This window comes from Petromyzon marinus, chromosome 18 (genome assembly GCF_048934315.1).
Source record: "Petromyzon marinus isolate PM22_M1 ecotype Great Lakes invasive population chromosome 18, UKy_Petmar_22M1.pri1.0, whole genome shotgun sequence".
In the NCBI taxonomy this organism is placed as follows: domain Eukaryota; kingdom Metazoa; phylum Chordata; class Hyperoartia; order Petromyzontiformes; family Petromyzontidae; genus Petromyzon; species Petromyzon marinus.
The window spans coordinates 9395776-9421976 of NC_133684.1; the positions used below are offsets into that span (position 1 = coordinate 9395776).

At 52.8% G+C, this 26201-nt stretch overlaps 2 protein-coding genes across 10 annotated transcripts in view; one reads left to right on the top strand and one right to left on the bottom strand.

Annotated features, from left to right (window-relative positions):
* The window catches only part of LOC116943505 (uncharacterized protein C8orf48 homolog), a 67026-nt gene that overhangs the window by 9109 nt on the left and 31716 nt on the right, over positions 1-26201 (bottom strand). For 2 of the 7 annotated variants that reach the window (XM_032956368.2, XM_032956369.2), the window contains 2 exons: positions 2111-2313; positions 1537-1689 (listed from right to left, as the gene is read on the bottom strand). In XM_032956368.2, coding sequence (XP_032812259.2) covers positions 1537-1689; positions 2111-2313 — 356 coding nt within the window. The other 5 variants (XM_032956366.2, XM_032956365.2, XR_004402980.2 and 2 more) reach the window with 5 other exon arrangements.
* The window catches only part of LOC116943494 (mast/stem cell growth factor receptor Kit-like), a 32413-nt gene continuing 20045 nt past the window's right edge, over positions 13834-26201 (top strand). The window contains exons 1-8 of one of the 3 annotated variants that reach the window (XM_076067863.1): positions 13834-13986; positions 14180-14334; positions 15861-16006; positions 16725-16896; positions 18976-19171; positions 19947-20065; positions 21407-21537; positions 25293-25428. In XM_076067863.1, the coding sequence (XP_075923978.1) occupies positions 13904-13986; positions 14180-14334; positions 15861-16006; positions 16725-16896; positions 18976-19171; positions 19947-20065; positions 21407-21537; positions 25293-25428 (1138 nt within the window). In that variant the 5' untranslated portion in view covers positions 13834-13903. Of the gene's footprint in view, positions 13987-14179; positions 14335-15860; positions 16007-16721; positions 16897-18975; positions 19172-19946; positions 20066-21406; positions 21538-25292; positions 25429-26201 lie in introns of all 3 variants that reach the window. The other 2 variants (XM_032956345.2, XM_076067864.1) reach the window with 2 other exon arrangements.

Consider the following 26201-nt stretch of genomic DNA (forward strand, 5'->3'; position numbering starts at 1 on the left):
GATGTAGATTGCAAGCGAGAATGTCATCGTCAATTGCAGCTGGGGTTGGCCTGGCCCCCCAACCCTCTCCTCCTCCTAATGCCGAGGGGAAATTGAGAGGTTCATGCAGCTGCAACGGCTGCATTTAGGGTAGAACTCCCCAGTGGCTCTGGCTAGCGGAGGCCGTAGGCCCCGCTCCCACCGCCTGACGACGTCCGACGACATCCGAGAAGTTTCATCGTAGCCCTTCGCTCAGCGGTTTGGAGAAGCGTGCGGCGCTGCGAGAATGAGCGGCGGTCGCGGCGTCCGCTGAAGAAATGGAAACTGACTCGGAAGCCTGCGATGACAAATCACTCTTTGACTTCGTCAAAAAAGCGACTTGCAGCGACACACCTCTCACTATCCTTAAGCGAAATAGATCTCCGACCCCGCCCCCCCCCCCACCCCGAGAACAATTTCACAGCCGGTCTGCCGAGGATAAGAGGGCGAGGTGGGGTTGACCCTGCTGGTGCTGGCGAGGCTACAAATGCTGGAGGAAGTAGCCACTCCCTGTGAGTGGTTTGGCTGGTGTGCCATCTCTTTAGGAAGTGCGAAAGGCAATCCGGATCTTGATACCAGATAAAGCGTCGGGTAGAGATGACCTCTCAAGCAAATTGCTGAGGGAGGGGTAGCATCTGTGTGCAAACTTCCCCATGTGATATTATTACAATGGTCTGGTCCGCAGGATAGGTTCCATATAATTGGAAGGATACCCTGTGCGGTCCCCCTCTTTAAGGAGGGGGACCGCACAGATTACAACAACTTCCGATGCATCTCCCTCCTCAGTATGCCGGGGAAGGTCATGGCAAGGGTTATTCAACATCACCTTGCCAGACACGATGAGGAGAGTGTTGTGACACCCTAACGTGGTTTCAAGCCAGAGGGGTCTTGGCGGACACCATTTTCTCTGTGTGCTACAGCAGAAATGTAGAGAATTTCAATAGGACCTACATCTCTGCTCTATTGACCTGGTCAAGGCCGATTATACCATGAATAGGCCAGGGCTTTGGGTTGTTCTTCGTGCTTTCGGAGTCTCAAACGACTCTGCTCACAATCATTAAGGACCTTTGTGATGGTGGGTAGGCCCAGGTAAAGCTGCGTGATCTCACGTCAAAGCCATTCCCCATTCACCCTGCGGTGCGACAGGGATGTCCTCTGGCCCAATACACAACTTAACATCTTTGACCGCATCGTTTGCGACACTTTCCACAGCTGTACCGGTGGAATATCGATCTGGTGCAGATGCAATGGGAGGCTGATCGATGCCGTGGCGCGGTCAAGGGATGGATTCCTACTGTTCGACCATGCTATGCATGGTGATGATCTGGTGATTGATGCCCACTCTGACAAGAAGTGGGAGACACTACTGCTGAACCTGCAGCATGCGACTATGAGACGGGTCCTTACCATCAACCCCGCGGACAGCTCTTGCCCCAACAGTTTGTTAAACGATATATACAAGGGATCTTTGTCTTTGTGCGCAGATGTGTGTGTTTGTGTGTGTGTTTAGAGGAGCACCTTTGTGTAGAGGTGTCCGTCTATCTCCCGCTGGAGTCTGCCCTCCTGGAGCTGTGATCGTTTCCGTCGTACAAAAGCTTCCCGGGCGAGGGCGGCGGTAGCGTCGCGGCACGCGGAGCAGCGCGCTGGAACGTGCAGCCGCAGCGTGCTCGCCTGGACAGCAACACCACACAGTCACGCGCAGTCACTCAACACCACGCAGTCATGCGCAGTCACTCACAGTCACTCAACACCACGCAGTCACGCACCGTCACGCAGTCACGTGCAGTCACGCCCAGTCACGTGCAGTCACGCCCAGTCACGTGCAGTCACTCACCACCATGCAGTCACTCACAGTCACTCAACACCACGCAGTCACGCGCAGTCACTCAACACCACGCAGCCACGTGCAGTCATTCAACACCACGCAGTCACTCACAGTCACTCAACACCATGCAGACACTCAACAGTCACTCAACACCACGCAGTCACTCACAGTCACTCAACACCACGCAGTCACTCACAGTCACTCACCACCACACAGTCACTCAACACCCATGGGCCTGCACACCTGCTCTGCACACCCCGTCCTCACCTGCCGCACATCGTCCACAATCGCGGCGAGACGCAATCTCTGCAGCAGCGCCTCGGGGACAGGGGTCTCATCGGGATCACCCCTGGGGGTCCACGTGACCCCTCTGGGGGTCTCTTTGCCCCTGGGACCCTGGCTCTCGCGCCGCACCCTCTCCACGCTCCTCCGGCAGAACGCGGAGAGGGCAGCGTCAGACCCCGTGTTCGCTGTGGGGACAAGGGGACACGGCGGGAGACACGGGGGCATAGCTGGGGACACAGCCGAAGACGCGGGGACACAGCCGGAGACAAGGGGATACAACCGGAGACGCGGGGACACAGCCGAAGACGCGGGGACACAGCCGGAGACGCGGGGACACAGCCGGAGACGCGGTGACACAGCCGGAGACGCGGGGACACAGCCGGAGACAAGGGGACACAGCCGGAGACGCGGGGACACAGCCGGAGACGCGGTGAAACAGCCGGAGACGCGGGGACACAGCCGGAGACAAGGGGACACAGCTGGAGACGCGGGGACACAGCCGGAGACGCGGGGACACAGCCGGAGACGCGGGGACACAGCCGGAGACGCGGGGACACAGCCGGAGACGCGGGGACACAGCCGGAGACGCGGGGACACAGCCGGAGACGCGGGGACACAGCCGGAGACGCGGGGACACAGCCGGAGACGCGGGGACACAGCCGGAGACGCGGGGACACAGCCGGAGACACGGGGACACAGCGGGAGATACCGGGAAGCAACTAGAGGACACGGGGACATGGGGATACAACTGGAGACACGGGGTCGGGGACACGAGTGCATGATGGCAGGGATACGGGGGACATGGGGCCAGTCGGGATGGGTGGCCATAGGGTTGGGGGGGTCTGCGTGGTGGAGAGTGCAGCAAAATAAATTGTAAAGTACAGTACTTCTATGCTCCCACGGCCTTTGCTCTCCTCCTTCACGAACCCACCGTGTGGGAGGATGGATGCCGGTCTCTTCCTGTCCCGGGTCTGAGCTCCGGAAAATACTTCGCCAAGATTCGACGAGAGGCGACCAACAATAACAACAATAACAACACAACAGTGCCGGATTATCGCAGTAGCACAATTAGCTACATGTGTAGTAGCTACTTGATGTGTAGTAGCTACTTGATGTGTAGTAGCTACTACACACGTGTAGTAGCTACTACACACATGTGTAGCTACGGACCCCGCACTTTCAAGGGCCCCGCGCTAAATGCTTTCAAGCTATCAATTCCGGTTCAGTGATTCTGCACTTGCTCTATTACTATAGTACTGTACCGCCTTCAACTTTTTTACGAACGACTGGGTGTCTAAGCTTAGCGATTTGTCGTATTATTCGGCTGTATAGCAAATGAAAGTACAATGACTTTACTGTGCAAGTTAAACATTTATGTATTTTAATATTTACGTGTTTTTAGGGCCCCTTCATAACATTTGCTACAGGCCCCGCACGAGCTTCATCCAACAGCCGACATTCAGCCGCTCAGCGGCGTTAACACGGCGCCTGTGCCAGGCTAGGTGCCAGGCCTGTGCCAGGCTAGGTGCCAGGCTAGGTACTAGGCTAGGTGCCAGGCTAGGTGCCAGGCCTGTGACAGGCCTGTGCCAGGCTAGGTGCCAGGCTAGGTGCCAGGCCTGTGCCAGGCTAGGTGCCAGGCCTGTGCCAGGCTAGGTGCCAAGCTAGGTGCCAGGCCTGTGCCAGGCTAGGTGCCAGGCTAGGTGCCAGGCCTGTGCCAGGCTAGGTGCGAGGCCTGTGCCAGGCTAGGTGCGAGGCCTGTGCCAGGCCTGTGCCAGGCTAGGTGCCAGGCCTGTGCCAGGCTAGGTGCGAGGCCTGTGCCAGGCCTGTGCCAGGCCTGTGCCAGGCTAGGTGCCAGGCTAGGTGCCAGGCCTGTGCCAGGCAAGGTGCCAGGCTAGGTACTAGGCTAGGTGCCAGGCCTGTGACAGGCTAGGTGCCAGGCTAGGTACTAGGCTAGGTGCCAGGCCTGTGCCAGGCTAGGTGCCAGGCTAGGTGCCAGGCCTGTGCCAGGCTAGGTGCCAGGCTAGGTGCCAGGCCTGTGCCAGGCTAGGTACCATGCTAGGTGCCAGGCCTGTGCCAGGCTAGGTGCCAGGCCTGTGCCAGGCTAGGTGCCAGGCTAGGTGCCAGGCCTGTGCCAGGCTAGGTGCGAGGCCTGTGCCAGGCTAGGTGCCAGGCCTGTGCCAGGCAAGGTGCCAGGCTAGGTGCCAGGCCTGTGCCAGGCTAGGTGCCAGGCCTGTGCCAGGCTAGGTGCCAGGCTAGGTGCTAGGCAAGGTGCCAGGCCTGTGCCAGGCTAGATGCCAGGCTAGGTGCCAGGCCTGTGCCAAGCTAGGTGCCAGGCTAGGTGCCAGGCTAGGTGCCAGGCCTGTGCCAGGCTAGATGCCAGGCTAGGTGCCAGGCCTGTGCCAGGCTAGGTACCAGGCTAGGTGCCAGGCTAGGTGCCAGGCTAGGTACCAGGCCTGTGCCAGGCTAGGTGCCAGGCTAGGTGTCAGGCTAGGTACCAGGCCTGTAACAGGCTTGTGCCAGACTAGGTACCAGGCCTGTGCCAGGCTAGGTACCAGGCCTGTGTCAGGCTAGGTGCCAGGCTAGGTGCCAGGCTAGGTACCAGGCTAGATACCAGGCCTGTGCCAGGCTAGGTGCCAGGCGTGTGACAGGCTTGTGCCAGGCTAGGTACCAGGCCTGTGCCAGGCTAGGTGTCAGGCTAGGTACCAGGCCTGTGCCAGGCTAGGTGCCAGGCCTGTGCCAGGCTAGGTGCCAGGCCTGTGCCAGGCTAGGTGCCAGGCCTGTGCCAGGCTAGGTGCCAGGCTAGGTACCAGGCCTGTGCCAGGCTAGGTGCCAGGCTAGGTGCCAGGCCTGTGCCAGGCTAGGTACCAGGCCTGTGACAGGCTTGTGCCAGGCTAGGTGCCAGGCTAGGTGCCAGGCCTGTGCCAGGCTAGGTGCCAAGCTAGGTGCCAGGCCTGTGCCAGGCTAGGTGCCAGGCCTGTGCCAGGCTAGGTGCCAGGCTAGGTGCCAGGCCTGTGCCACGCTAGGTACCAGGCTAGGTGCCAGGCTAGGTACCAGGCCTGTGCCAGGCTAGGTGCCAGGCTAGGTGCTCTTTGCGGCCACGTTTAAAGGCGTTCTCGGGCTGGCTTTGGCGGACTGTCGGGGCAAGTTTCCGTGAGCGAGCGTCTCTGTGAAGGCCGGCACGGCGCACGAGGTGGGGGGGGGGGGGGTCAGCACCACGCCCGGCCGCCTTTGTCTCCCTGGTGGCGATGTTTACACACAGCACCAGCTACTCGCTAGAAGCCGAATGTACCTCGGGAGGCTCAGAAACGGTTCAGATGCTCACTCATCACTTGCTCACTCACCAGTTATCCACCACTCACTCATCACTCACTGATCACTAGCTCACTCACCACTTACTCACCACTCACTCACTCACCACTCACCCACCACTCACTCATCACTTACTCACCCACCACTCACTCACCACTCACTCACCCACCACTCACCCACCACTCACTCATCACTTACTCACCCACCACTCACTCACCACTCACTCATCACTTGCTCACTCACCACTTACTCAACACTTACCCACCACTCACTCAACCACCACTCACTCACTCACCACTCACGCTACCACCACTTACTCACCCACCACTTACTCACTCACTGACCACCTCACTCACTCACTCACCACTTACACACCACTCATTAACCCACTACGCACTCACCACTTACTCACCACTCAACCACCGCTCACTCATCACTCACGCACCACTCACCCACCACTCACCGCTCACTCACCACTCACCGCTCACCCACCGCTCATCCACCACTCACCGCTCACTCACTCATTGACTCAGCACTCACTCACCACTTACGCACCACTCTGACTCACCACTCACTCACCACTCACCCATCACTCACCACTCACTCACCACTCACCCATCACCCACCACTCACCCATCACTCACCACTCACCCACTACTCACCACTCACCTACCACTCACCCATCACCCACCACTCACCCACTACTCACCACTCACCCACACCTCACCCACACCTCACCCACTACTCACCACTCACCCACTACTCACCACTCACCCACCACTCACTCACCCACCACTCACTCACCCACCACTCACTCACCCACCACTCACTCACCCACCACTCACTCACCACTCACTCACCACTCACTCACCACTCACCCACCACTCACTCACCACTCACTCACCACTCACCCATCTCCACGCTGTTCCGGGTCGCGCTCCCTGCGCGTGACGTCATCACGAGCCGTGCCACGCCAGCTGATTGGGCACCCGGAGGCCTCGGAGAATCAACCAATCACCTCGCTCCCCCCCGTGTGCCCCTCCCCCCCGTGTGCCCCTCCCCCCCGTGTGCCCCTCCCCCCCCCGTGTGCCCCTCCCCCCCCCGTGTGCCCCTCCCCCCCCCCGTGTGCCCCTCCCCCCCCCCGTGTGCCCCTCCCCCCCCCCGTGTGCCCCTCCCCCCCCGTGTGCCCTCCACACTGCACACAACACCGCAGTGGTTCGTGACATTCACTGCAGCCTCGCAACCCCATTGGGTCTCAATCTTAAAAAAATATGTTTTAATAAATACGTCGAGTTTGATGAAACAAAGAAAGTTGTACTTAGGGCTTCTTATTTTTCCATGCGTTTGTCCCACTCATATGGGGTTGTTCCACCGCTGTCCTACCAGACAGTCTCGCCCCTTCACCTGATGAAGGCCGCTTGTGTTGTGGCCGAAACGTTGTGAGAATATTATTGTGTTATTTTATTTTATCAATTTATTATTTTATTCTCATTCTACGTGACTTTACCGAAAGAACCAAAGAAGATGAATCATTGCAGTCACGAAAGCTTTAAATCGAAATTTAACCGCCTCTACGGGGAGGGATTCCACACATCCTTAAGATCATTCAACAGACTTCGGGATAAGAAGGCTCAACTAATCGAGTCTCTCACCTTTCTGAAGAGATGCCGCGACTCTAAGGCGCTTTGTTCCTCTCACACAGCTTAAAGGCCGTGATCTGAACGTGGCTCTTTCACTCCAGCGCTGTCCTACCAGACAGTCTCGCCCCTTCACCTGATGAAGGCCGCTTGTGTTGTGGCCGAAACGTCGTGAGAATATTATTGTGTTATTTTATTTTATCAATTTATTATTTTATTCTCATTCTACGTGACTTTACCGAAAGAACCAAAGAAGATGAATCATTGCAGTCACGAAAGCTTTAAATCGAAATTTAAATCTTGCCAAACTATTAACAAATACATAAAGTTTGATTAAACGAAGGAAGTTGTGCTTAGGTCTACTTATTCTTCTACCACGCGTTTGTCCCACTCGTGTCGTCGGGGTGCTCCACTGCTCTCGCCAAACTTCTCAACGCTGCGCCGCCCTGGGCCATCTCTCTTTCCTCTCCTCGTGCCACCGCCTCCTACCGCACCACATCGCCTCTCCCCCCCCACCCACCTCTTCTTCTGCCTTCCTCTTCATCTCTTTCCTTACCACTTACATCATTAGCACCGTCTGACCCGCATCATTTTTACCGCTGTCTCTCCCGCATGACCGAACCACACCCACAGCCATTTCTCTCTCGTCTTCTCTGTGCTTTCTACCACCTCAAGTCTTCCTCTCAATGACGTGCCCATGTGTAACTTGTGTTTTCCATTATTTACCTTAAAAAAAAAATCTGGCCATGTCTCGCACCCCCCCCCCCCCCAGAAAGGGCATCTCGCACCCCCAGGGGGTGGCGTGCACCCCAGGTTAAGAAGAACCACTGCAGTACCGTCTACTGGAGAGGCGACTCATTAATTGATTACCCCCACCAAACATGGGGAGGGGGGCCACCCATAGCCACTGCTGAGTGTGAGACGCGTGCGTGGCCACAGTAGAGAGATGCCAAGCGGCTTGGGGAGGGTCTTGCTGGTAACCAGGAGAGCATTCATTGATCGTGGCTGATTATACAAAACAAAAAAATTGTTCCTGCGGCTCAAATAAGCAACCGAGGCAGTCCTCGTCTTCATGTACAGCCCGTGGTGGAAATAGTCGATTGAATAAATACATTAATTACGCTTAGAAGCGTATTCCATGCGCATTGATCGTCTCGTGGCCTCGGTAATAATTGAACTGTTGGGGGCAACATTGGCCCAACGCTTACAGCAGTGGGGGGCGCGGTGTTCATTAAATGCACGTTTAAAGCTGTCGCATGCAACAATAAAAAAAGCCTCGCCATGTCCCTGGGGTTATCCCGGCTCCTGCAACAAACAACAGGACCACCACCACCACGAGCACCACAACTTCCCCGACAGAGCAGTGCTCTATTCTATCCACCCCGGAGGGATGATGGGTTGAATCAACCCCTAACCCAGATTTGAGTTAGGGCTGCCACCGGACCGGATTGGATCCTGGAATCGGGGTCTGTGGTTGGGTGGCGGTAGGAATTGATTTGTACCCAGGTCTGATGCCGCTATTGCCGTGTTGCGCTCCATAACAATAACCTACACAGCAAGGCCGTAGCCATGGGTTCAACATTGGGGGGGACCAAATCTTCCAGGGGGTCTGGGGGTCCCAACCCAGAAAATTATCTAAATTTGAAAACTCATTTCCTGCCTAAAATATGTTTTTAAAATGTCTAATAGTGCATTGTATTACATTGATCTGTTTTTACTTTTTTACCATTTCTTGTTTCCTTGTATGTAATGTTTGAGATTAGGGATTAATAAAATACAACCCTAACCACAATCATATAAACATAAATCTATGCATTGATTTATGTGAAGACAAGTCCAAATATTGTGGCCAAGGTTTCGCAAATTGTTGTTTTTATTTACATAGCATAGCAATTATGATTATTTTTTTAAATATTTTATAGCAATATGTTGAATATTGGGGGGGACACATCCCCCCCAATATTCAAATATGCTCAAAATGTCCCCCCCAATATATTATAAATTACAGCCGTGCTACACAGGTTCCATGGACCTCACGCTGACCGGGGAATGTGTCCGGGTTCTGTGGAAACGGCGATTCTACTGTGGGCCTAAATAAATTCCATCTGCACCCCCTACCCCCACCACCTTTTCAATAAATACAATCTCAGTAAGACGACGCAAGAGAGATAGACAATAGCTAGATAAGTAGTGAGATGATACAAGAGATCTTGAGGTGTAATCAGATAAGACAGCGACGAGACAGATTAATTGTACGTTTCTGCTCATTATTCCCGTGTAGCCCCCAGGCTATGGAATATTCTTCCACGAGATATCAGGATCTATGAGTCTGTGGACAATTTAAAAACGCGCCTTAAAAACTATGTATACGCTTCCGCTTAGTAAAGTTTAGTTCATTTAGAAAATGTATTCTTAAAATGTATGCATAATATAATTATTTATATGCTGAGTGTCTGTTGCTGCTTTCCCGCACAGCGCTTTGAGATCCTTGATGAAAAGCGCTGTATACATGGAATTAATATTATATATTATTACTAGCTTTCACCACGCCCGGCCGCCTTTGTCTCCCCAGTGGCGATGTTCACACCACGCAGCGCGCAAATTGCTACGCAGTGATAGAAGCTTCTGGAGAGGGGGGCTTGGGAGGTATAAAAGGAGAAAAGCACAAGGAGAGGGGACTGTTCGAGAGGAGATGGAGCTCAAGCCTCAAGACCCATCCCTGGGCATCGTTCGTGCTGTGTCTGAATAAAGGCTCTTAAAAGTCATAACGTGTGTCGGCATCACTACACCTGTGTAATGACCACTGAACACACTTCTCTTGAGATGGCACTTTATTGAAGACACGTTCACTTGACATCAGGCAGAGACCCCCACCGCAACAGCCCTGAGTCTCCCCCGCATCTCCCCCTTATATACCAACCGAGGCCACGCCCCCTTTCCCGAACCTTCTCGCCCCCCTTCCCGAACCTTCTCGCTCTACCAGCAGACTCCGCCGTCCTCTTCCGCCACCTGACCATGCTCCCTTCTCGATCATTCCCTTGGCCACCAGTCCCTTCGCACTCACAACTGACTCCCCTGTAATTACCTCCCGTGGCCACTAGTGCATTCGCACTGAAGGCTGACTCCCCTGTAATTACCTCCCGTGGCCACTAGTACACTCACACTGCATGCAGACTCTATTGTCATTACACCTATATAAACAGCGGTTCAGATAGGCAGAACGCGTGATTCTATTTTGCTGTACATTTATACTGTAATAAGATAATACAGATGCTTAGACACATACAGTGAGGGAAAAAAGTATTTGATCCCCTGCTGATTTTGTACGTTTGCCCACTGACAAAGAAATGATCAATCTATAATTTTAATGGTAGGGTTATTTGAACAGTGAGAGACAGAATAACAACAAGAAAATCCAGAAAAACGCATGTCAAAAATGTTATAAATTGATTTGCATTTTATTGAGGGAAATAAGTATTTGACCCCCTCTCAATCAGAAAGATTTCTGGCTCCCAGGTGTCTTTTATACAGGTAACGAGCTGAGATTAGGAATACACTCTTAAAGGGAGTGCTCCTAATCTCAGCTTGTTACCTGTATAAAAGACACCTGTCCACAGAAGCAATCAGATTCCAAACTCTCCACCATGGCCAAGACCAAAGAGCTCTCCAAGGATGTCAAGGACAAGATTGTAGACCTACACAAGGCTGGAATGGGCTACAAGACCATTGCCAAGCAGCTTGGTGAGAAGGTGACAACAGTTGGTGCGATTATTCACAAATGTAAGAAACACAAAAGAACTGCCAATCTCCCTCGGCCTGGGCTCCATGCAAGATCTCACCTCGTGGAGTTGCAATGATCATGAGAACGGTGAGGAATCAGCCCAGAACTACACGGGAGGATCTTGTCAATGATCTCAAGGCAGCTGGGACCATAGTCACCAAGAAAACAATTGGTAGCACACTACGCCGTGAAGGACTGAAATCCTGCAGCGTCAGCAAGGTCCCCCTGCTCAAGATAGCACATTTACATGCCCGTCTGAAGTTTGCCAATGAACATCTGAATGGTTCAGAGGACAACTGGGTGAAAGTGTTGTGGTCAGATGAGACCAAAATGGAGCTCTTTGGTATCAACTCAATTCGCCGTGTTTGGAGGAGGAGGAATGCTGCCTATGACCCCAAGAACACCATCCCCACCGTCAAATATGGAGGTGGAAACATGCTTTGGGGGTGTTTTTCTGCTAAGGGGACAGGACAATTTCACCGCATCAAACGGACGATAGAAGGGGCCATGTACCGTCAAATCTTGGGTTAGAACCTCCTTCCCTCAGCCAGGGCATTGAAATGGGTCGTGGATGGGTATTCCAGCATGACAATGACCCAAAACACACGGCCAAGGCAACAAAGGAGTGGCTCAAGAAGAAGCACATTAAGGTCATGGAGTAGCCTAGTCAGTCTCCAGACCTTAATCACATAGAAAATCTGTGGAGGGAGCTGAAGGTTCGAGTTGCCAAACGTCAGCCTCGAAACTTTAATGACTTGGAGAAGATCTGCAAAGAGGAGTGGGACAAAATCCCTCCAGAGATGTGTGGAAACCTGGTGGCCAACTACAAGAAACGTCTGACCTCTGTGATTGCCAACAAGAGTTTTGCCACCAAGTACTAAGTCATGTTTTGCAGAGGGGTCAAATACTTATTTCCTTCATTAAAATGCAAATCAATTTATAACATTTTTGACATGCGTTTTTTCTGGATGTTTTTGTTGCTATTCTGTGTCTCACTGTTCAAATGAACCTACCATTAAAATTATAGACTGATCATTTATTTGTCAGTGGGCAAAGGTACAAAATCAGCAGGGGATAAAATACTTTTTTCCCTCACTGTACGTGCCTGTGCTTGATTTGTGTTTCCGATGTCTAAAAAAATCTGGCATGTCTTGCCATTTCAGAAGGGGCATCTTACACTCCCAGGGGGTGCGTGCACCCCCTGGGTGCGTGCATCCCCAGGTTAAGAACCACCGTTGTGGAGAGATGTCCTTTGCTGTATTTCGCTTTGTTGATAAAGTAAATTCTGTACTGACAACTTACCATCTTTTTTGGTCTCCAATCTGTCACCAATATAAAAATAAGCTACTCTGTTTCACGAGATTCTCACAGCGAAAATGACTTCCTCGTACGCGACAGGGCCCATGCATACCACCGTTTATTTTCATCTGCGTATAACATCCAGCAAAAACGGCTCGACCCGGCTTCGTCACCCGCACCTCGGTTCACCCTGGGAGTTCCGTCTTTATGCTGAACAAGCCGCCGCACAACGCGACGGGGGCCCACGGAAGGGTGGGTGGGGGGGGGGGGCTCAGTGTCACGAGAAGGCGGGGGGGGGGGTGAGGACAGGATTGTCCAGGAAGGGACTCCAGATGGCCTGCAACTCTTTTTATGGTCTTCCCGGTCAGCTTATACCCTAGGGCCTAGGTGCTCCACAGGGGCCGGCCGTTAGAGGGTGCTGTACCAGTATGATGTAGATGGGGATCCCATGCTCCTTCCACGTGCTCAGAATGGCGTCCCTTGCCGCAATACAAAAGATTTTGAAAAGGGTGCTCTGGGTTCCCTGTTATTCCGTCCGGGGTCACGCCCATCAGAGACATCTGAAACCGTGGCGAAGAGCGTCGTGCCATTCTGTTGAATTTGAGACACGATGGTGGAAAGGGGTCTTTGTTCATCCGGGCAGGACTGGAACGCGGTGCTCGCAGGTTTCACAAGCACCCGGGGGGGGGGGGGGGGCATCGAGGGCCATCTGGTGAAGTGCCATTGACATACTTTGCCCACCTCTGGTTCACGAGGTGTGCTCCAGTGAGCCTCCAAACGAGACGGGCGATCCTTCACCCCTTTCCCAGAGAATTGATGCACCGGCAAGGTTCGAGCGAACGGCGTTTCCGTCCCATGTGTGCCGTCTCCTATGCACGACTTCTCGTTTTACGTCTGGCTTGTGCAATTGGTTTTCGCTCCGTTGCTCTAAAATACGACATCGATGCATTTGCGGACGCATCGGCGAAGGAGCTCGAGCAAATCCGAGCAGGTTTCGAGATGTCAAGAGATAGCTGGGAGACAATGTGTGAATGGGTCGACGGGGGTCGCGTGACATCGGAGCAGTCAAAACCGAAACAGGGGGACAGCAAGCCAGGAGGAGTGGGGATGTGCAATCGGGAGATGTTCAACCAGCGGCAGAAATGGAATTTGCAACGGAGGCCTCGTGGGTGCCGACGGAGGGGCACCGGGACGGGAGGAACACGAGGGACCGCGGCGAAGGGTCGATCACGACGAGAAGCAGAGATGAGTGCGATGTGGAAGCAGAGTTTACTGCAGCAGCTCTTAAACGAAGATACCTCGAGAGGTCTACCTGAGGAGGTTAGAAAAAGCCTCCCATAGCCACAATATCACGCAATGCAGCGGGTTGTTGGCCAACGATCCCAATGCTATCAGATGGCCCGCAAATCACTCAATTGGGATCACACAGCCACATCAAACCTGTAAGAAACAAGAATAGGGTGTTACCCTCTCTGGCATTAAACAGGTGTGTAATCCTGACTGCAAATAAGCAACGCACATGGCAGGACCCTCCTGAAAAAAATAGTTTTTCCTGGGTAAACTGGGTAAACAAGCCCGGGGTCTTTGGTTCCGTTTGAGTGAAAAAAAACAGGAACTTCTGAGGGATGGAACCAGAGCCACAGTTAAAAGCCGCAGTGGGCACCACAGTACCACAAGAGCACATGGTCAGCAAAAGTGGAGTTACGCCCCACAGAATGGCTCTGCGCCAAGGGCGAGTGTTAAAGGGTGATGACCGGTGGTTCCTCATCCCCGTCACTCGCAGGAGGATCGCTCCGAGTGCCTAAGGGACGCCGGAGTGGCGACAACGAGTGGTAATCTCTCCGCGTCATTCTGTCCAAATTTTGCCGAAGATGACTCCACTGCACCATCACTACCCCACCTGAATCCTACAACCACCACCTCCAAAACATTCACACCACCACTTCTGCCTACGCGAAATCGCCTCCACCGCCACCTCCTCCTCTTCCTGCTCCGCTCTGCCCTTTTTCCTCACCTCTCCGGTAGTGGCCCCGGGTCGTTGCGGCGGGAGGAGCTCAGCTATAAAAGTGCCACCGTGCATCCCCGTAGGCAGCCAAACGCCATGGAGCCCAGGGATCGGAGCCTCCACCTCTTCCATCTCCTCATCCTCTGCAACTGCGGCACGGCGGAGGTGCTTGCAGGCGAGTCCCTTTGTGCAGTTCCACCCGGATTCACCTCATCGCTACAAGACGAACAGCGACGACGCTCGTCTTCCGTGAGGATGTTGTGGGGAATGCCCATGAGGAGGTCTGGAGCCTTCCCTCGTACGTGTGGGGGTTTCTCCAGTGCACACATCCAACCCAGCACCGTGCTAAAACGAGTGTTGTATCTCAGCGAGGCCCTTCTGGGTTCATCGCTGTCAGCATTGTCACAGATGACAGGAAGGGTAGTGAAACGATCGTGTTTTACTTTTACTCTGTGTACAGAAGACAAGTGGTTTTTTTTCCATTCGGATTTTTTTTTTATTTCGACATTTGAATGTTAGCCATTGCGAAATTTTGGTGACGATTATGATGGTGTGTAGATGCGCTAACGGTCCTGGACCTCAAGGCCAGTTCCATGACGTTCTCTCAGCTCTAGTCCTTCACCTCGCAGGTTCTGGCCTCCGATGTCCTCGATCCTATAATTTTCAAGGACTCACGGTAAATTCCCTCATCGTTCTTCCCGAGTCACTCACTGGATCCCACATGTCCACGATGATCGCTGGAAGAGCGACCACTTGTTCACGTAGACACTGTCAAACGGTCCCATATCCCCCTGTCGGTGCCGTGGCACTCACCCTCGCGTGAAGTCTAAGGTCAAGCTTGCCATCATCAACGTTTTGCATGCCCTCTCATTTCTACCGACACCGCTTCCCGAGTCATTCGCTCGTCTGGTCTAGAGCTACTCGTTACACCCCATACAACATGGATTATAGCTGCACCGACAATCGATCAACTTACAAGACTGGGCCTTGACCGAGAGATGTCAAATATTTAGTGATGCCAGTTGTCCGTATACGGCGCATGAAAAGTGGATTACTTGATAACCTTACTAATCAGATAATATCATTTTGAGAATTCACTGTTATTGTCGTCTCAGAGGTACAATGGCGCAACCACCATCGCAGGAGGTTTCACCATCTGGGCCGATGGCCGTGACACCGGCCTAGATATAAAGTCTCCCGGCCTTGGCTGAGATTATGGCTCCTGGCGAGGGTTGCCACCTGTCTGTGTTTGACCCAGGACAGCCGGGGAATTGGCGTCCGTGCTCGGGTGCCAGCAGTTGATTTGTACGCAGATCTTGGTGGAGGAGAACTTCACAGTTTTTGTGACAGACCTGGTCAGAATCATAAATATGTAACTTTTCGGTATACAGTGTTAAAGGTGGCAACCATCCTCCTGGCCTTGAATCCAAGACAGGGTGCTTATGATGGTGATAATTCAATGACGATCGTGATTTATAGATTATTGGCAATGATGACATACCGATATTGTGATGATCAGTAATCTGTAATAATTACGAGTGATGACATACTGTATTCATAATTAGATCACTACTCATTAATACGGCCGATGATTATATTATATTGATCACTGACAATCAATAAGGATGACGATGATGGTGGTGGTGGTGTTGGTGATGATGTTGAGTGATCATGTTTAAGTGATGGTGGCCACGGTTGTAGGAGCCGTGGCCCCGCGAGTCAAAGTGGAGCCGCCTTTCGCGGTGGTCCGCATGGGCGACCCACTCCATTTCCGCTGCTCCGTGCAGTTCGAGGTCAAAAACATTGAGCTCCGATGGACCCATCTCGCCCCTACAGAGTCGTCGTGGGTGAGTGCAGTGCCGGATTAAGCTCGTGCGGGACCTTGAAGCATATGTTATAAACCGGGCCCTAAATAAAAAAAAAATATTAAAACACTAATTTTTTTACTTGCACAGGAAAGTAATTGTATTTTTTCATTTGCTATACAGCCAGAAAATGAGACAAATCGCTAAGCTTAAACACCAAGTCGTTCATAAAAGATGAAGGCGGTATAGTACTATAGTAATAGAGCAAGTGCATAATCACTGAACCAGAATCGATAGCTTGAAAGCATTTAGTGCGGGGCCCTTGAAAGTGCGGGGCCCGTAGCTACTACATATGTATCTGCTACATGTGTATCTGCTACATGTGTATCTGCTACATGTGTATCTGCTACATGTGTATCTGCTACATGTGTATCTGCTACATGTGTATCTGCTACATGTGTATCTGCTACATGTGTATCTGCTACATGTGTATCTGCTACATGTGTATCTGCCACATATGCAGCTGCTACACATATGTAGCTACTACATGTGTATCTGCTACATATGTAGCTGCTTCACATATGTAGCTACTACATGTGTAGCAGCTACTTGTGCTACGAGGATAATCGGGTACTGGGTGCCTCTTCACCTCCACCCGGCATTTCGATCTCCGAACGAGAGGCCCCAGGGAGCTCGGATCGACTCGGTGACACTCGGTGACCCTCGGCCGTGTCTGACCGCCCCCTACCCCCCGCAGCAGGTGAAACGCCCAAATGAGTACCACATCATATCGCCATCTCTTCACGAGCTCAAAGGTGCCGTGAGCCTTGATCGAGCAGCGCGTGAGAACGCGGGGATGGTGCGATGCCAGGGGAAAGACCTCAGGGAAGGAGGCCTCTCCGTCAACGTCACGGCCAATGTCACCGTGCTGGGTGCGCGCCCCCTGCACACACACCCTGCACATGCACACACACACACACACCCTGCACATGCACACACACACACACCCTGCACATGCACACACACACACACACTGCACATGCACACACACACACCCTGCACACGCACACACACCCTGCACATGCACACACACACACACACACCCTGCACATGCACACACACACACACCCTGCACACACACACACACCCTGCACATGCACACACACACACACCCTGCACATGCACACACACACACACACCCTGCACACACACACACACACCCTGCACATGCACACACACACACCCTGCACACACATACACACACACCCTGCACACACACACACACCCTGCACACGGGCCCTGCAAACACACACCCTGTACACACACACTCTGCACGCGCACACACACACCCTGCACACACACCCTGCACATGCACACACACACCCTGCACATGCACACACACACACCCTGCACATGCACACACACACACCCTGCACATGCACACACACACCCTGCACATGCACACACACACACACACCCTGCACACACACACACACCCTGCACACGCACACACACACACACCCTGCACACACACACACACACACCCTGCACATGCACACACACCCTGCACACGCACACACACACACCCTGCACACGCACATACACACACACCCTGCACATGCACACACACACACCCTGCACACACACACACACCCTGCACACATACACACACACCCTGCACATGCACACACACTCTGCACATGCACACGCACACACACACCCTGCACACGGGCCCTGCAAACACACACACACCCTGCACATGCACACACACACCCTGCACATGCACCACACACACCCTGCACATGCACACACACACCCTGCACATGCACACACACACACCCTGCACACGCACACACACACACCCTGCACACGCACATACACACACACCCTGCACATGCACACACACACACCCTGCACACACACACACCCTGCACACGGGCCCTGCAAACACACACCCTGTACACACACACCCTGCACATGCACACACACACACCCTGCACACACACACACACACACCCTGCACACGGGCCCTGCAAACACACACACACCCTGCACATGCACACACACACACACCCTGCACATGCACACACACACACACCCTGCACACGCACACACACACACCCTGCACACGCACATACACACACACCCTGCAAATGCACACACACACACCCTGCACACGCACACACACACACCCTGCACACGGGCCCTGCAAACACACACCCTGTACACACATACCCTGCACACGCACACACACATGCACACACGCACACACACACACACCCTGCAAACACACACCCTGTACACACACACCCTGCACACGCACACACACACGCACACACACACGCACACACACACACACCCTGCAAACACACACCCTGTACACATACACCTTGAACACGCACACCGTGCACTCACGCACACCCTACCCGCACCCCCGATTAGCAAGGTTGGCTACGTACGGTGCGAAGGAAGTTTAACGTACATACGCGCACACACGCCCTGCACACAAAATGCCCAGCACCGATAAGAGCCATGCACACTGATAACCTGCCTCAAGAAGTCATGTACACAAACACTTATCACACATGTCACTCACTCCCACACAACCTACACGCTTTCAACACACACACTATATATACACACACAGACTATATATACAGTACACACAAACCCTATATCAGACAAATATAAAGATGCCCCGTATAGCTTTCCCAGACTCTAGGGGCAAGTGGTGTTTAGCGAGCACCTATGAAGACCGGCATGGCATACAGGGGGGGTTGGGTGACCAGTACCATGCTCGGCCGCATTTGTTTCCCTCGTGGCGATGTTTACACACACCCACCAGGTACTCATTTGAGGCCGAGTCGATCTACGGGTAGCCCAGGACCGGTTCAGGTAATCGTCACTGGGTGTTGGCCGTGAGCGGGAAGTCGCAAGCGCGGCGAGACGCGGGTGCAGTTGAAATGTGGGCTTCGATAATCCTCTCAATACCGGCCTGACTGCCTGTACAGACCGCGGAGTGCTGGAGCTGTCCCTGCTGAATCCGCCTGGACCCAGCACCTTGGTGGCGCGCGGCGACTCCCTGGAGCTGAACGTGGGAGTGCTCTCGGTTCCTCCACTCAGCAACTGCACCTGGCTGCACCACGGCGTCCCGGTCATCAACGCGTCGCCCTCACAGGACTGCGAGGACACTGCCCGCGGACACTGGTGAGATGCAGGCTCCGCATGTCTGCGTGTCTCTGTGTCGTCTGTCCACGCGGTTTTTTTTTGTGTTTGTCCTCGGCCACGGGGTATGTGCTCCCTTCTTCTCTACGCTTGCCGCAACGCGGGGCGCTTTAGGGGAACACCCTGCACCGGTTTGAAACATTCAGGGACGGCCTACCTACGATCCATCGTGGGGCTTACCAGACTGGATTACAGTGCGAAGAGCTCACAGATCCCTAAACGATATGGGGACACAGTCCCATCGGTGAGATCCTTCGGCAGGCGAGGTTGCGTTGGCTGGGTCACGTAGCCCGCATGCCCAGCCAACGCATGCCCAGGCAGCTTCTGTTTGGCCAAATAGAGGGGGCTAAACGGGCGCGGTTTATGGGCTAGAGAAGAGATGGAGCTGATGCGGTGCAATAGGACGTGGAGCTGAGTGGACTTACCGACGACTTATACCAACGGTGTCGAGATCCGCCTCTGTGGAGGAGGCTCGTGGACGACGCCGCTACTGGGCACTTTCAAGGTAATTGCCCTCCAACAACAGCGGAGGGCAGAGGAACGACGCTCACAACAATGAGCGGAGTGCCGGGCGGATAAAATTCAGCAAGTTGGCAACGCAGGGAGCACACTCAACCCATGGCACCTGGGTCTGTTCCGTGACCTCCTGCAAACGAGCCTTCAACACTTCACGCTGCCTCACAGTGCATTGCTCCTGGCACAAGCGTCGTGGTGATGCCACCGCCGCTTAGTGTCTCTGTACGTGCACGCGTGCTAGGTGTAAGTGCACGCTGTCGCTGCGTCGCATTGTCCCCGTGGAGAGTGGCACCTACTCCTTGGCGGCGCACAACGGGGACGCGCACGCGGTCATCAGCGTCAACGTGAGCATGGCGAGCGGTGAGATGCGCCTGCCCTGCTCACCGCGTGTAACAACGCCATCCTCCCACACATAACGCATTGCGCGCAATCAACAAACGCATCGTCGATATCGTCATCAAACACACCTAATCGCTATGCCCGGCTTCACAGCACTGGTTTAGGAAAAGTGGGCTCAAGCGGACCTATTCGTGCAGATTAACTCCACTTGACTTGTTCCCATCACAATACCCCGACTCCTGATATAATTCAGCGTAAAGCAGCAGTCAGGGTGACTGATGATCCAGCACTCACTGATTCACCCCAGTCACTCGATCTCTTTCCACTTCTTGCCATGCACTGCGCCACTCGAGAATCCCCTCCCATCGTCTCTTAGAGGTAGGCGGTGGTGGCTACGCACGTGGCCTATAGTCCAGAACTGTGGAGGTAGCGAGGGTTTGTGAATCAAACAAATGTCGGGAATTTCCCTTCCCGTGGGCGTCAAAGGGGAGCCATATCCTTGTTCTCGCCAGGAGTAGGTGGTACAGCAAATGTGGACTCCACCTGTTCCGTCTCTACGGGATAGAGTGTTTCCCCCTCGCACGCGTGGGTTATCTCAGGGTGCTCCGGTTTCCTCCTACATGTACATATACGCTCTCATTAATTGGATGATAACACCTTAATATATGGAGATGAGTGCCGGATTAAGCTAGTGCGGGGCCTGTAGCAAGTGTTAAGGGGCCCTACGTAAAAAAAACACGTAAATATTAAAACACATTCATTTTTAACTTGCACAGTAAGGTAATTGTATTTCTCCATTTGCTTTACAGCCAGATAATACGACAAATAGCTAACCTTAAACACCCAGTCGTTCATAAAAGTTGAAGGCGGTATAGTACTATAGTAATAGAGCAAGTGCATAATCACTGAAAGCATTTAGTGCGGGGCCCTTGAAAGTGCAGGGCCCGTAGCATATTTGGCTACTTTTGCTCCGAGGATAATGCGACCCTGATGGAGATACCGCAGCGCTTGTAAATGATGCTGCTGCCTTCTCGCTCGTCCGCGGTTCCTCCTCACACCTCTGAGTCGCCCCCCCTCTCTCTCTCTCTCTGTAGGACAGCGAGGAGCGAATACCGCGTGGTGGCGGTACAGCGCTACCAATTGATATTCGTGTCTTTCTTCTCAAGCTCTTACAAACCACGCTCAAGACACGTGTTCACCCTTGTCTAGTTTTAACAGTGCTGTTTGTTGCTGCCCGCTTAACTTTTTGGGGCCTTTTGGCCTGTGCTCAGCAACTTTGTAAAAAAAAAAACAGCTTCCACCCGCCTCCCCTTCAAGAAATCCCGAACGCGAAAGACGACCGCGTGTTCCTTCTGCCCCTAGAGTCACCCAGAGTCGCTCACCAGGCCCAGAGGAGCGGTGCCCGACAAATGAACCACGTGGTGCCGGCGCTGGGCGCTGCCACTCTGGCCATGACGTTCATCGCGGGCTACCTGTTCTACAGGTACAAGCAGGTGAGGTCACGGCCACCGCGGGCTCTCGCGCACAGGACTCGGCCGCTTCTCTTCTCCTGCTTGCCACAATCGGCCAATCCGGCGGGACCCTTGGGGCGCGCGCTTCTGCTCGTTTGTCCGTCAAAGGGCTCGAGATGTCACCGTGGCCCAAAGCTCCGTCCTGTGCCTTTCCTTCGCCCCCGATGTCTCCACGCCACCGCGCTCCGCCCTGTGATGTCGCTCGTCTCGGCACGCTGTAGCGCGGTTCTCGTCTCGTCCTCTTCGGCTCTCCGCCTCCGTCCGTCCAGCAAGTCAAGGGGCCGTCGTGCCCGCGCGCCATCGCCAACGCGTCGGTGATATCGGAGATGTTGTCCCCGTGGGTGCTGCTGCGAGTCGGCATTCGGCATCGATATTCGTGCCGGCCAGAACCACCGTTGTTTGTGACATGGTCTTTGTACGATATCCCCCAAAATTCAGGTAGACTGGCTTAGGTAGACTCTCCCATATAGGTAAATACAACACTGTTATCGGGTACTGGGCAAACATCCCAATGCGAAAAACTAAAAAAAATGAAAATCACTCAATGGGATCACACAACAGCAGCAACATCGTCCCCTACTGCGAAACACTTGGCAGGATCCTCCTGAAGAAAAGTATTGAGGCTCGGTGAGGCTTTCCTGGGGATTCATAATAACGGTAATAAAATTATGACAATGTAAACTGCCCAAGGTTAGGGCAGTGTTGAGTGCTGGCTTAAAGTGTTATGGTTAGTGCAAGTGCTTAGTGTCCTGTGAGTGCTGAGTGACGTGTGAGTGAGTGACCTGTGAGTGAGTGCTGTGTGAGTGAGTGCTGAGTGACGTGTGAGTGAGTGACCTGTGAGTGAGTGCTGTGTGAGTGAGTGCTGTGTGAGTGCTGTGTGAGTGAGTGACCTGTGAGTGAGTGATGTGAGAGTGAGTGACCTGTGAGAGTGAGTGCTGAGTGAGTGAGTGTTGTGAGAGTGAGTGTTGTGAGAGTGAGTGCTGTGTGAGTGAGTGTTGTGAGAGTGAGTGTTGTGTGAGTGAGTGTTGTGAGTGTGAGTGTTGTGAGAGTGAGTGAGTGTTGTGAGTGTTGTGAGAGTGAGTGTTGTGAGAGTGAGTGTTGTGAGAGTGAGTGCTGAGTGAGTGAGTGTTGTGAGAGTGAGTGTTGTGAGAGTGAGTGTTGTGAGAGTGAGTGTTGTGAGAGTGCTGTGTGAGTGAGTGACCTGTGAGAGTGAGTGCTGAGTGAGTGAGTGACCTGTGTGAGTGAGTGTTGTGAGAGTGAGTGCTGTGTGAGTGAGTGTTGTGAGAGTGAGTGTTGTGAGAGTGAGTGCTGTGTGAGTGAGTGTTGTGAGAGTGAGTGCTGAGTGAGTGAGTGTTGTGAGAGTGAGTGTTGTGAGAGTGAGTGTTGTGAGAGTGAGTGTTGTGAGAGTGAGTGTTGTGAGAGTGAGTGTTGTGAGAGTGAGTGCTGAGTGAGTGTTGTGAGAGTGAGTGTTGTGAGAGTGAGTGCTGAGTGAGTGAGTGTTGTGTGAGTGAGTGTTGTGAGAGTGAGTGTTGTGAGAGTGAGTGTTGTGAGAGTGAGTGCTGTGTGAGTGAGTGTTGTGAGAGTGAGTGCTGTGTGAGTGAGTGTTGTGAGGGTGAGTGCTGAGTGAGTGAGTGTTGTGAGAGTGAGTGTTGTGAGAGTGAGTGTTGTGAGAGTGAGTGTTGTGAGAGTGAGTGTTGTGAGAGTGAGTGCTGTGTGAGTGAGTGTTGTGAGAGTGAGTGTTGTGAGAGTGAGTGCTGAGTGAGTGTTGTGAGAGTGAGTGTTGTGAGAGTGAGTGCTGAGTGAGTGAGTGTTGTGTGAGTGAGTGTTGTGAGAGTGAGTGTTGTGAGAGTGAGTGTTGTGAGAGTGAGTGCTGTGTGAGTGAGTGTTGTGAGAGTGAGTGCTGTGTGAGTGAGTGTTGTGAGAGTGAGTGCTGTGTGAGTGAGTGTTGTGAGAGTGAGTGCCGTGTGAGTGAGTGCTGTGTGAGTGAGTGCTGTGTGAGTGAGTGCTGTGTGAGTGAGTGACCTGTGAGTGAGTGTTGTGAGAGTGAGTGTTGTGAGAGTGAGTGTTGTGAGAGTGAGTGCTGTGTGAGTGAGTGTTGTGAGAGTGAGTGTTGTGAGAGTGAATGTTGTGAGAGTGAGTGTTGTGAGAGTGAGTGCTGAGTGAGTGAGTGTTGTGTGAGTGAGTGTTGTGAGAGTGAGTGTTGTGAGAGTGAGTGCTGTGTGAGTGAGTGTTGTGTGAGTGAGTGTTGTGAGAGTGAGTGTTGTGAGAGTGAGTGCTGTGTGAGTGAGTGTTGTGTGAGTGAGTGTTGTGAGAGTGAGTGTTGTGAGAGTGAGTGTTGTGAGAGTGAGTGTTGTGAGAGTGAGTGCTGTGTGAGTGAGTGTTGTGTGAGTGAGTGTTGTGAGAGTGAGTGTTGTGAGAGTGAGTGTTGTGAGAGTGAGTGCTGAGTGAGTGTTGTGAGAGTGAGTGACCTTGTGTGAGTGAGTGTTGTGAGAGTGAGTGCTGAGTGAGTGAGTGTTGTGAGAGTGAGTGTTGTGAGAGTGAGTGCTGAGTAAGTGAGTGTTGTGAGAGTGAGTGTTGTGAGAGTGAGTGTTGTGAGAGTGAGTGTTGTGAGAGTGAGTGCTGTGTGAGTGAGTGTTGTGAGAGTGAGTGTTGTGAGAGTGAGTGCTGAGTGAGTGTTGTGAGAGTGAGTGACCTGTGTGAGTGAGTGTTGTGAGAGTGAGTGCTGAGTGAGTGAGTGTTGTGAGAGTGAGTGTTGTGAGAGTGAGTGCTGAGTGAGTGAGTGTTGTGAGAGTGAGTGTTGTGTGAGTGAGTGTTGTGTGAGTGAGTGTTGTGAGAGTGAGTGCTGAGTGAGTGTTGTGAGAGTGAGTGCTGTGTGAGTGTTGTGAGAGTGAGTGTTGTGAGAGTGAGTGCTGAGTGAGTGAGTGTTGTGAGAGTGAGTGTTGTGAGAGTGAGTGCTGAGTGAGTGAGTGTTGTGTGAGTGAGTGTTGTGAGAGTGAGTGCTGAGTGAGTGAGTGTTGTGAGAGTGAGTGTTGTGTGAGTGAGTGTTGTGAGAGTGAGTGTTGTGAGAGTGAGTGCTGTGTGAGTGAGTGTTGTGAGAGTGAGTGCTGAGTGAGTGAGTGTTGTGTGAGTGAGTGTTGTGAGAGTGAGTGCTGAGTGAGTGAGTGTTGTGAGAGTGAGTGTTGTGTGAGTGAGTGTTGTGTGAGTGAGTGTTGTGAGAGTGAGTGCTGAGTGAGTGTTGTGAGAGTGAGTGCTGTGTGAGTGTTGTGAGAGTGAGTGTTGTGAGAGTGAGTGCTGTGTGAGTGTTGTGTGAGTGAGTGTTATGTGAGTGAGTGTTGTGAGAGTGAGTGTTGTGAGAGTGAGTGTTGTGAGAGTGAGTGCTGAGTGAGTGAGTGCTGTGTGAGTGAGTGTTGTGTGAGTGAGTGTTGTGAGAGTGAGTGCTGTGAGAGTGAGTGCTGAGTGACCTGTGAGTGAGTGACCTGTGAGTGAGTGCTGTGTGAGTGAGTGTTGTGAGAGTGAGTGCTGTGTGAGTGAGTGACCTGTGAGTGAGTGACCTGTGAGTGAGTGCTGAGTGCTGTGTGAGTGAGTGCTGTGAGTGAGTGACCTGTGAGAGTGAGTGCTGAGTGACCTGTGAGTGAGTGACCTGTGAGTGAGTGAGTGCTGAGTGAGTGCTGTGAGAGTGAGTGACCTGTAAGTGAGTGACCTGTGAGTGAGTGCTGAGTGCCGGTACCGCTCTACAGAAGCCGCACTACGAGGTTCAGTGGAAAATCATCGACTCCTTGGACCACGACACGAACGAGTACATCTACATCGACCCTGGCAAGCTGGCCTACGACCCCCGCCGCTGGGAGGTGGACAGAGCCACACTCGACCTGGGTAAGCCTAAGGTTGACTATATGGGTGACTATATGGTGAGTATAGGAGCGAATACATTTTGGCTAGAAGGGTGACTAAGAGTGATGATTTGCAGGAGTTAATATTGTACAGGGTGAGTATAGGGGTGACGATAGGATTACAGGGAGCATATAGGGGTGAATAAATGGTGACTAGAGGGGTGACTTTGTTTGTGAATATAGGGTGAGTATTGTGGTGACTCGGAGTAAAAATAATGAAAATAAGAGTGAATACAGGGTGACTAGGGGAGTGACTACAGGAGTGAATGCAGTGTCACTATAGGAGTGAATACAGGGTGACTATAGGAGTGACTATAGGAGTGAATGCAGGGTGACTATAGGAGTGACTATGGAGTGAATGCAGGGTGACTATAGGAGTGACTATAGGAGTGAATACAGGGTGACTAGGAGTGAATACAGGAGTGACTATAGGAGTGACTATAGGAGTGAATGCAGGGTGACTATAGGAGTGACTATAGGAGTGAATGCAGGGTGACTATAGCAGTGAATGCAGGGTGACTATAGGAGTGACTATAGGAGTGAATACAGGAGTGAATGTAGAGTGACTATATGAGTGAATACAGGGTGGCTATAGGAGTGACTATAGGAGTGAATACAGAGTGACTAGAGGAGTGACTACAGGAGTGAATACAGGGTGACTATAGGAGTGACTATAACGGTGACTGTAGGAGTGACTATAAGGGTAGCTATAAGAGTGACTATAGGGGTGGCTATAGGAGTGACTATAAGGGTGGC